At 33.6% G+C, this 11,734-nt stretch overlaps 1 protein-coding gene and 1 non-coding gene across 10 annotated transcripts; both read right to left on the bottom strand.

Moving 5' to 3' along the window:
• Positions 1–481: 481 nt before the first annotated feature.
• LOC118487823 lies at positions 482–584 on the bottom strand. The gene has a single exon (XR_004882766.1). It is a non-coding gene; the product is annotated as a U6 spliceosomal RNA (small nuclear RNA).
• A 658-nt stretch (positions 585–1,242) lies between these two features.
• Positions 1,243–9,917, bottom strand: LOC110910504 (phosphatidylinositol/phosphatidylcholine transfer protein SFH9). 9 transcript variants are annotated; one of them, XM_022155146.2, is made up of 16 exons: positions 9,605–9,917; positions 9,239–9,506; positions 7,647–7,746; positions 6,708–6,974; positions 6,202–6,279; positions 6,011–6,112; positions 5,801–5,850; positions 5,180–5,279; positions 4,452–4,532; positions 4,274–4,348; positions 4,115–4,196; positions 3,761–3,847; positions 3,507–3,691; positions 3,043–3,117; positions 2,725–2,909; positions 1,243–1,484 (listed from the first exon to the last, which is right to left on the bottom strand). In XM_022155146.2, the coding sequence occupies exons 1-15, from the start codon at positions 9,609–9,611 to the stop codon at positions 2,853–2,855; spliced, it is 1,614 nt and encodes a 537-aa protein (XP_022010838.1). In that variant the 5' UTR covers positions 9,612–9,917; the 3' UTR covers positions 1,243–1,484; positions 2,725–2,852. The 9 variants fall into 9 exon arrangements, with proteins under 9 accessions (XP_022010838.1, XP_022010840.1, XP_022010839.1 ...); XM_022155148.2 differs by having other exon boundaries at positions 3,507–3,713; positions 3,816–3,847; XM_022155147.2 differs by having other exon boundaries at positions 3,761–3,844.
• Positions 9,918–11,734: the final 1,817 nt, after the last annotated feature.

Genomic DNA, 11,734 nt, shown 5'->3' with positions numbered 1-11,734 from the left:
ATAACAAGTTGTAAATTCTTAAACAACAGGTAAGCTTTTACCGTTCGCCTCGTTTACACTCTTAGTTTGACTGCACAGGCCACCACTCGCCTCGTTTACATTCCTAGTTTGACTTCACAGATCCAATTATTAACCGCTGTTATTATGACTCTCAATTATCAAACCGATATTCCTAAGATTCGGTCTTGTTCATAAGCAGGACTAACAAACTCTTCTTTTAGGAGATGACTCCATTAACAAGGATTTCACTAAGCATAAAGAACATAAGAAATTTAACTTTAAGCAGATAATATTCCTAGCAAAATTCATAATAAGCAGCAGGGATGCGATGAAACCGGTACCTTCTCGCATAGTACCAAAACCGAAATTTAGCTAAAACCAAAACCGTAGATGTTAGGTGTACCGATATGTACGCTACAGCTAAAAGTCCAAAACCAAAACTTCAAAAACAAATTATGGTTCCGGTGAAAATGATGAGAAAAAAAATTTGGACCATTTCTCGATTTGTGCGTGTCATCCTTGCACAGGGGCCATGCTAATCTTCTCTGTATCGTTCCAATTTTATCGGATGTCCCCGAAGGGACGAGTATGCTCGCCGAGCACTGCTACATAAACCTTAATGGAAGTTCATCTTCTGGTCGATGTGGGACTAGCTGGTTTCACACATCTAGTTCGATTTTTTTTTTTTAAATTAACTTCTTTAAACACATCTAATTAGATGAACCGGTTAAGTAGTTCACTTCTTTTGTTTATGTTTCTTTGTATATAAAGCTTTGTTTTATTTTTTCCATGTTTAACTACGAAATTGTACTTTACAGTTTACATACCTATGTTTGATCCGAGATTATTTTATTTTACCTAGGTAAAGATTATATATTAAGAACTAGATAACAAAGTTGTGTATTATATGAAATGTCTTTTTTCATTAGATAGCTAGGAACAAAAATTGATGAATTATAAAAACGATATTTTGAGATGAGATACGACTGAATTTACGTGTAACTTACTATATTTTGTCATCTCAACATATCATACCATGTTTTTTCTCCCTATTCCTCGGAGACATTCCCCCGTCCACTTGTTCCATTGCATGACCACACGAGCCACCCCTCAAGGTATAGTTGTTTCAATGTTGTAATGTTGAATATATTGTGGTTGTTTATAGTGTATCGTAAACATAACAAACCGTTCTAACTAAAGCTAGACGAGCCATCGACTCAGTTTCCTTGACTAAATCGCTCATGTCAAAACCGTACGGTTTTAATGAGAAAACCAACTATTTTAGTGTGGAACATTAAGTTAGTTTCTATTAACACTCACTATATATAACTTAAAACAATTATAAGCTTGAACACTTGTCTTGAAGAACTATCACAATTTACAACAAACAACTCCTCTCTCTCTATATGTGATCATTGAATTTTTTATGTTCCTATCATTCACACAACTAGAAGATCTTCAACAGGAACTCCAAAGGTCACAACCTGAATAACAAAGAAATGAAAGCAAATTGAGAAAAATTATGCATCTTCACATATTATATTCCGGTGTATGTACTATGCAATAATAGAGGCGGAAATTTGGACCTGCGATTTTTTTTTTCAAGTATCTACTTTATTTAAAAAAAAAAAAAATAAGTGGATCGGGTTTGTGCTTTTCAAAATTTATGATGATACGCAAACATAAACTGGATACGTAAAATTTAGCAGCATATTTCAAGACATTATAGGTAAAATTGTCTCAAATGAGACACTGCTATATACCCACTACTAAACTATTTTTCTAGTGATTTTGGCCCAAAGTATATTTCTAATGCATAACCACACATAACAATACCTTAAATCTTGAGTAAATTGCCATTTCAGTCCCTGAGGTTTGACCAAAATTGCTACTTTAGTTCATATATTTTTTCTCTTGCCATTTTAGTCCAAATAGTTTTGTTTTCTGCCATTTTAGTCCCGACTTTTGTCATTTTTTTTGCCATTTTCATCCAACCCACTAACTCCATTCAAAAAATTTAGTTAACCTAGGTGAGTTTTGGTCAACCACATTTTTCTTTCTTTTTTTGCAGGTGCGATGGTATGGGGATAGTGTTGTGCCGGTTTACAGTGAAGATGATGGCGGTGGTTGTTGGTTTTACGATGATGGCGGTGGTGTTGGCTGATGACGTGGGTGGCGGAAAAGTGGCCGGTGGTGGTGGAAATGGTGGGTGGTGATGGTGGTGGGGTGGGTGGGTGGGTGGTGACGGTCCAGGCAGGTGGTGGCGATGATAGAAGGTTGGGAGGTGGTGGTGGTGGTCGATGAAAATGGCAAAAAAGACAAAAGTCAAGGACTAAAATGGTAGAAAACAAAACTATTTGAACTAAAATGGCAAGTAAAAAACTATTTGGACTAAAGTGGCAATTTTGGTCAAACCTCAGGGACTAAAATGACAATTTACTCTTAAATCTTCTAGTGGAAAAACTTTTCATTTTAGATTTTTGGCTCAAGCTGAAAAGTAAAAAAATAAACTCTTCTATTGAGAATAAAATTTTTCTATCGTATTCACACACTAATCGCTTATCCTGAAAATAATATTTTTTTGTTGTTGTAGAAAAGACGTTTTACCCAAACCGACTCGAACCTGTTTCGACTTGTGTAAAATTATCCAAGAGTCCATGACCCAACCCATCCTTTTTGCCACCTCTAGTAAATAGCCCGAGTAAGAGAGGAAATGAGGGATACCTTAATCTTCAAATGCCATTCCTTATAGCTGAAAATCAACGAATCACGAACAATATCAAAAGATTTTGTCTAAAGCATGTCTGAACACGTTTAAAACGGCATAAATCCTGTAGGCAAGAATCCAAACTTCATCTTGAACCACGCAAAGTCGACCTGGGCCGTATTACCCAACAAGAATTTGTCGCCTATTATTCCATTTTAACACTATCAGTGCAATCATGATAAGCAAATCGAAAAGTGGTGCCAGTTTGCAGTAAGATTTGACCATATAAGGTCAAACTATACCCGAACAAGATTAGAAAATAGTCGAATACTTACTGTTACGGTACCCTCTCGTAACATCTCGAGTGATTCCTCGAGTTGAATCTGTTTTGAAGCCGTATCAAACAAGGCCTGCCACAACAAAATGACAGTTACATAAAAACAAGAGTAAATTACATTTTGAGTCCCTGTGTTTTAGTGGTTTTAACCACTTGAGTCCAAAATCAAAAAGTTTAACGCCCTGAGTCCCTAGTCATTTATTTTATAACGTTTTGAGTCCAATTTTGTTCATTTTATAACGATTTGAGTCCAAAAAATTGGACTCAAAATGTTAAAATTTGGACTCAGAAGGACTCAAATGGTTATAAAATAAGTGTCTAGGGACTCATAGCGTTAAACATTTTGATTTTGGACTCAAATGGTTAAAACCACTAAAACACAAGGACTCAAAAAGTAATTTCCTCTAAAAACAATTTCAAAAAGTCAAAACAAAAGTCAATAAAAATGAGATATATTCATACTTTCTTTGTCTTCTGCAAGTCAAACTCCATTGACCGTATACGGTTCAACGATTCAGCAAGAATCACGTCTTTTTCTTCAGGGATTCTTGAAGGTTTGCTTGAAAGCTCAATCACTAAAGCTTCTAACTGTTTCACTTTCTCTACATACGGCAGCAAAAAGTGCTCCTTTTGATGATGTAAATCATCTGCAATCTGCGGTTGGTCTTGCTGCTGGTTTCGATAATATTTTACGATATTTCTCACCAAAAACTTACCGAATTCAAGAAGAAAAAATATACATGATACAGCTTTGTATATAACGTCAACCACCTTTTTAGCGGTTCTTCTTGTTGTATCGTCTGCTTCGATAATCAATAATGAAAAAAAAAGTCTCAAAATATTTAAATGAGTTATGTTTCATATCAAATTGATCAAACAGATTGAAAGTCATTTGAACTGTATTTTTTCCCTCCAAATTTGCTTTATTAAAACAGAGTTCGATTATTATTGTAATAATATTTTTTAATCATATTATCACATTAAATAATTACATAATAAAAAAAGGATATAAATGGATGATATTAAAAAAAAAAAAAAAAAAAAAAAAAAAAAAAAAAAAAAAAACTTACTTGAAGGAAGCATATTGATCTGAGAACCACAGACTCCCGGTTCAACTTTAATGCCGTTAGATTCAGACTTATTTATCAAGTCCTATAAATGGATGATATTTAATAAAATAAGAGTACTTAATTAGTATGTTTTCATTATAAATATAAAAAAATACTAACCTTGTGGCAGAGAGACATAGATCTAGGAAACCCTGAGTTAGATACAAGCTCATCTGAGAACTTACTGCTGGCGGTCTATCAAAAGTCAAACTTTGTGAGGTATTTCGCATAGGTTAAAGATACGGTAAACAAATATAATCCATTATACAAAATGTGCATAAAGTGATAAAATCTCCACCTCTGAAACAATTGACTTGACCTCAAAGTCAACATCATTATAAAAGCTACAACTTTTCGTCCTATCTCCATTGTTGACTACCTGTGAAAAAATCGAATGATGAAAATAAACACATAAAGACATTCATGTAGAGATGGAAAGATGGGCTGACCCGCAAACACTTGTTTGTCGATTTTGAAACGATACTATTACAATAATAATCTAAAGAGTAAACTGCCATTTTCGTCCCTAAGGTATGGCCATTTTTGCGACTTTCGTCCAAAGGTTTGTTTTTCCACATCTGGATCCAAAAGGTTTGAAATCTTGCCATTTTCATCCAACCCGTTAACTCCATCCATTTTTTAACGTTAAGTCAGGGGTATTTTCGTCTTTTTAGACATATTTTTTGTGATAATTAAAGGGTTTGGGTGGAGAGAAAGTCAACAGAGGTGGGTCTTTTTTTCTTAAAGTGTTTTTTATTTTGATAAAAAATTATCTAAAAAGACGGAAATGCCCCTCATTTAACGTAGAAAAATGGATGGAGTTAACGAGTTGGACGAAAATGGCAAGATTTCAAACCTTTTGGATCCAGATGCAGAAAAACAAACCTGTGGACGAAAGTTGCAAAAGTGGCCAAACCTCAAGGACGAAAACGGCATTTTACTCTAATCTAAATGTTTCAAATGATTTAGGAGGTTGTACAAAAATATAATTTTGGCCACTTTCACAAAACAACACATGAAGCATACCTTCATCAATTCCAAATCATTCCATGGTCCCTTATCTGATCTAAGACATCCACCTTCATTCGGGCAAGAACACGTTCCACCAAGAAAATCTGGCAATTGGCTATTATAAGAAGCAAAATGCAAGCGGCGTTTAGCGCACGAGGATTAATGTAAGAGTAAATTACAAAAATCGTCCTTTATGTATGTCACTTATTGCAAACTGTGTCCTTTGTCTTCAATAATTACAGAAAACGTACTTGATGTTTGCAAACTCTTGCAAGTTATGTCCTTTAGCCCTAACTCGGTTAATTTTTTGTGGTTAAATTTGACCAAATGGACCCCACATGAGGGTATTTTAGTCATTTTAGTCTCATGTGGGATTCATTTGGTCAGATTTAACCACAAAAATACCATCATGTGAGGTCCATTTGGTCAGATTTAACCACAAAAATTAACTGAGTTAGGGCTAAAGGACATAACTTGCAAGGGTTTGCAAACATCGAGTACGTTTTCTGTAATTATTGAAGACAAAGGACACAGTTTGCAATAAGTGACATACATAAAGGACGATTTTTGTAATTTACTCTTAATGTAAACTAAAGCAGTATGGAAAACAAAATGCATACAGACAAATCCACGAACCTCGCATCAATAGCTTCTAACAATTTATTCTGATATCTGTTTCCTAGAACCTGTAATTTTCCATGATCGAGAAACCAATTACATTTTATAAGAAATGGAAAAGATTCAGTTACTTGACTTTTTGAACCATCGTACATGATTTTTTGTACCAATATTATGTTTTTACAAAGGTTTAAAAAGTCAATCAGTTAAAAAGATGGTCAACTATACATTTATCTTTGCTGTAGTTCGCGGATCAAGCAAACCTTTTGCTGTATTCCATAATAATTTGAATCCACTACCAGCATTGACGATGTACATCTGATGCAATGTCTGGTTAGAAAAAAAAATAAAACAAATCAGTAAAAATACACATGAATGTATAATAAAATATAATAAAAATTTGACATTACGGTTAGCACCTCAGGATAGTTATCACCGTCTATTTTCTGCATACGCATGACCAAATCATGTGCAACTTTTCCGAAACTCATCCAGTTCTACATAAACGACATTGTAAGAAACCTTCATATTAATATAAGAGTTAATTGCCCGGTTGGTCCCTGTGGTTTCATGTTTTTTCATGTTTAGTCCCCACCTTTTGGAAATAGCAGGTATGCTCCCTATGGTTTGTCATTTTGTTACTCGGATAGTCCCCTGACATTACTCAGGGGACTATCCGAGCAACAAAATGACAAACCACAGGGAGCATATCTGCTATTTCCAAACTAACTGACGTCTACTCAAGGGACTGTCCGAGTAACAAAATAACAAACCATAGGGAGCATACCTGCTATTTTCAAAAGGTGGGGACTAAACGTGAAAAAACGTAAAACCACAGGGACCATCCGGGCAATTAACTCTTAATATAATAAACATTATTTGGAAATGAGAAAAAAGGACAAAAAAAAGAGAGAAACATGCTAACCATCCCCTGAACATCTAAAATCGTAGTACATGAATCAATATGCCTTCTTGCTGAAACGGAACATGCTGGAAACTTCTCAGCAAAAGCTTTCTCGAATCCTTGTACATGATACCTTAAAAACCTGTCGACCGTCGTGACACTCATAAGTTTACTCGGTTCCACTTTCCCGAGTCTTTCAATGTAAACGGGTCGTCCCTCTTTATCCACCCCATGATAACCGTGTGGATAGCACTTTTGAACCTCTTCGTACTCTTCGTACACAAAATCCTAAAAATATCATTGCATTGTGATAATCATCAAGTAATTGCATTAGTCTCCTTTTTTGTTCATCAGTCAAAAAAAGTCATACTTGTTGGGTAATCGATAAAAATGGGTTCTTTTGGTTCGTGTAGGGTTGGTTGATCCCGAACACTTTTGTCCAAAGAATTTCACTTTTTTTTTTTTTTGTAAAAGTTAGTGTGTTCAAAGAATTTAACTTCTCGGCAATATTAATAGTGCTCGTAGCAACCGGTATAGCAAATAGCCTGCAGCGATAAATAGCGGATTTTTAATTTATTTAGAAGATTAGTGATAGCATATTTGAGTTATTTTAGCATATTTTTAGAGCTTTTATACATAATTTGTGTGTTAAATATTTTTTTTCTACCCCTTTATCGCTAAACATGAAATAGTGGGAGCTATTTCGTCGCTATTGCTACGTAGCATATAGGTAGCCTGTCGCGATGGTCCGTTACTCGCTATTGACAACTTCGGGTATAACATAAGGGAAAATATAAGCAAGTCATAAATTCCACCTCTATATAAAGGCTTCAAATTTTATATAACTTAATGTAGGTATTGATTTTTCTTGGGAACTCAAAGTATTTTTGTTGTTTTTTTATTTTATTTGAGACACATTGGAAAAGTTTTTGTAAAGATGATATGTTATATAAAAAGCACCTGTATGATAGAGTCTGCACCATATGCTTTCCTCCAGTTTAGCATTTCTGCCCACATTTGGACTGCTTTAGAAACGTCAAACTTTCTTGCTTTCAAGAATCTGCAAGATCGTGTTTTGAGTCAAAAATTTGTAAAATAAGCAAATTAGAAGTCATATTTAAGGGGTGTTTGGTGTTGCGTTTTCAAAATATATTATGCGTTTTCAAAATAGATTTTGCGTTTTCAAAACTGCGTTTTGAAAAAGCATGTAGGTACATGCTTCTCCAAAACTGCGTTTTGGAGGCAGATAATCACTTTTTCATCCAAACACTTTTTTAGATTATTTATGTTTTACAAACGCAATAATCAAATAATCACTTCAAAACGTAATCCCAAACACCCTCTTAACATGGGTGAGTTCATATAACTTAAAAAGATTATGAGTTTTTTTAGTGGATCAAAACAAGGCATTAGACTAGAAAATGGATTTTAACAAATTCTAAGTAGTTTCTTCAAATGTTCTAGAAAATAAGATACTATTTGACTATGGAAGTCAAAGGTAATACTTTTAACATCTAAATTTGACAGGTGAAGTAACAATTTTAGGAAGAATAAATTTATGTTTTTTACTAGTTATTTTATAGTTTAAATAATATACGTTTCGGAAGTGGCTATGAACAGTTTTATCACTGTTGCTTACAGTTTGACTTTTAAGGTCAAATCGAGTAAAAATAATTTGACTTATTCACTCTAAATAGAGAATTTCTATATCACTGAGGTGTTTGGATATGCTGCATACTTGATCCTGCAGTGTTTGGCAAATCTAATTCTGATTTACACTTTTCTGAACTTTTAGGGCCATAATAATCAGTTAGGATTACAGTAAAGTTTCCAACAACCAGTAACTTTAATCACTTTGAAAAGAACTAACACCTACTAATAAATCATTAAAACCTTCAAGGGGTAGTGTAGTGGTAAGCACCTAATTCCCCTCTACGAGAGGCTCGTATTCGAATCTTGCTTCCACTGCTTTCCTACCACAACCTCTTGAAAGCCACCTGCCCAACAAGCTGTGAATTACCTAGGGGCGTAAACGAGGCAAACCATTCGTGATATACCAGCTCGAGCTAGAGCCTAAACATAAGCTCGTTTAATAAACGAGCCCAAGCCTGGGCTTCAATTATCGAGCTCAAGTGGACTCACGAGCCCAAACGAGTTTATCTAATATATAAAAAATATTTTATAAAACAATTTAGTTATATATAAAATTGCGATAAAAGTAACTAAATAATATGTATCATGTTATATAGAACTATAACTATAAATATATGCAAAAATAGTTATACATGCATATATATCAATATACAACAAAATTAATAAATAACAAATGAGACGAGCTCGAGCTCGAGTTTTAGAAATAGAGCTTGAAACAAGCCGAGTTTGAACTTAGGTGAGGTCGGGCTCGGCTAGGCTCATTTAAACCCCTAGATTTACCTGATCCCGTTAGTAAGCAGGGCACTGGCCCGGTACTATAAAATTACTAGTAACGGGTTCTCATGGTTAATAAAAAAATATAAACAATTGAGATAAAAAAAGATTAAAGATGAATCTACCTTAACAAGGTATGGTAATCATCATGACAATTAGGAAGCAACTCCTTCTCAACCAAGACTTGCCTAAATGCTTTAACACCCTTCTCTTCCACCTCATCTCGAACCTCATCGATCGAAATGTGCGAAAATCGACAATTCGACACCCGTCTTCTTTTAATGGAGCTTGATGACAATCTTGTTGAAGCAACCATTGTTTTCTTCTTCAAAGACCTAACCCTAATTCTCCTCTTTTCTTCCTCAAATTTCCCCAAATCATATCTTCCTAATTCTACATAATCAAAATAATAATAATAATAATTCTTTTAAATCAAAATTCAAATTATATTCAAATTCATGCAAAATTCAACAAAATTAATAAGAAATTACCTGGCATTGTAAATCAGAAATGAGTAAATGAACATCAATTGCAAAACCCTAGAATCCAAAATTGAACATGTGAATCAACAATTCGACTGTGAAGAGTGAATGATGGGTACGTGTGTATGATATAAGGGTTAATTTAGTGTTGGTTGAGTTGAATTTAAAAAAAAATGATGATGATGATTATGATTGCAAATAGTGTAGGCTTAGTTGGGTATTCGCCATTGGTGCTGTAAAGAAAATGCTTTTGATTAAATTTTCAAACTTTTTTCGAATCTTTCCGGCATTTTTTTTTTTTTTTTTTTAAAGAAAAAGGGTGGTGGTGATTGGTGAAGAAGAATCATTTTCTTTTTCTTCTTTTTTCTTTCATTAACAATGCAAGCTTTTTTTTTTAGATTTAAATAGGGATGATCAAATGGTACCGATATCGGTACCGAATTCTCTTAACTGATTTGATTTTCAGTACTGACATTTTATGTTTTCGGTACCGGTTCGGTACAGATCCAGTATGGTATCGGTTCCAGTTTTTACCTTCAAGAACAGGTCGTATCGGTACCGAATCGTACCATACCGGGTATTTTCAGGACCGGTACCTATTTTTTGGGATTTTTGTACCAGTATCAGTTCGTTAACGGTTAGTACCGAGCTTATCCCTAGATTTAACCATCTATTTACGTTAAGGTGTTAATTTTGTTTTATTTTTTAATGTTTTTTTTTCACTAGTAATACTAGAAGGGAGCACGGAGTGGTGTCGGGAAGGGCTTTGGAGAGCTCAGGTTGTGTGGGAGCATTGGCCACTCACATTGAGGTGAATGCTTCAAGAATCGGGAAGCTGTTCAGGGTTTGGAGAGATGCGGGAGTGAAACAAGGAAGAAAACGAAAAGGATTGGAAGGTGGTAGCGACATTAAACGGCTGGGGAGTTCAGGAATACAATCCCATCCAGATCAGGATCGTTTCAAATTTAACAGGATAAACAGGGAGTCAGGAAGCATACCGTGTACCCTAAATGTGTAACTTGTTACTCAAGGAGTTCATGTTCAACTATTTCCTACCAAAAGAAGTTGTTATTGTCAGTGACCAAATAACTGTTAATCGTATTAGCTGTCAACTAATACTTTTTTTTACAAAGAGTTGTGTCGGTTTAAAAAAAAAACATTATGATTATCTATCTATATAAGAATAGTTTGTTTTTATTGGTATACATAACATAAAGACATATTTGTACTTTGTTTTCTCTTTGAATTTGAATTATCCAATTAATGATTATCAAGAATACCATCAAAATACTTTATAATGAAAATGAATACATGATTTAAAGAAACTATTTAAGTTATTCTATATAATATTTTTTTTTGCTTTAATAGTTTTAAAATTAACAATTATAAGACAATAATAATATTGTTTTTTATAATTAATTTACGTTTCTAACCTAAGTTTAATATATTTATAATACGACCCCTGAACTCTAGTAGTTTATATAAACGATTTACGTATACCTCTAAACTTTAATAGATTTATCATAAGGAAATTTAATAATAATTCTTTTTTCGATTAACAATTTACGTTTTGACCTCCGAACTTTAATAGAGTTATCATACGGCCCTTGAAGTTTAATAAAGTTATTTTTTAACAAATATTTGTTCTTTTATATGTTTTATTTTACTTATTGTTAATTTAACTTATTATAATTAAAACTATTTTTAACTCTAGATACATTTACTTAATCGTTTACTTGCTTATTTTTACGGTCGTTTAGATTAAAACTTACATGGTCTATATTAACCTTTTAATATACCAGGTAACAAATATAATCATTTTTTTTATTTACCTTATCATAATTAAAGCTAACTTTTAACTTTACACATGTTCAATTAACCGTGTTGATTACTTACTTTTACCATCCTTTAGATTAAAGTCTCCATCATCTATGATAACTCATTCATATATCATAAAACAAGTACATCCTCACCAGCAACCTCCAACGATCCCGTCGCAAAGCGCGGGCGCCAATTTTAGTTCCAAACTATCATCTAATAGTATAATTTTATCATCATGTATTAAACCCTTGGGAGTTTGTTGTTAAGATAGAATCCTTTCAAATAACTATAAATGATATTAACTTTTAAAAAAAATCA

The sequence above is a fragment of the Helianthus annuus genome, chromosome 15, assembly GCF_002127325.2.
Source record: "Helianthus annuus cultivar XRQ/B chromosome 15, HanXRQr2.0-SUNRISE, whole genome shotgun sequence".
In the NCBI taxonomy this organism is placed as follows: Eukaryota; Viridiplantae; Streptophyta; class Magnoliopsida; order Asterales; family Asteraceae; genus Helianthus; species Helianthus annuus.
This window is presented reverse-complemented; position numbering and strand designations above follow the sequence as displayed.

Coding starts and splice junctions, on each gene's coding strand:
- LOC110910504 (XM_022155144.2), bottom strand. Junction 6,975..7,646: donor GTGCAGACTCTATCATACAG/GTGCTTTTTATA, acceptor TGATATTTTTAG/GATTTTGTGTACGAAGAGTA. Junction 5,851..6,010: donor GAACTACAGCAAAGATAAAT/GTATAGTTGACC, acceptor GGAAAATTACAG/GTTCTAGGAAACAGATATCA.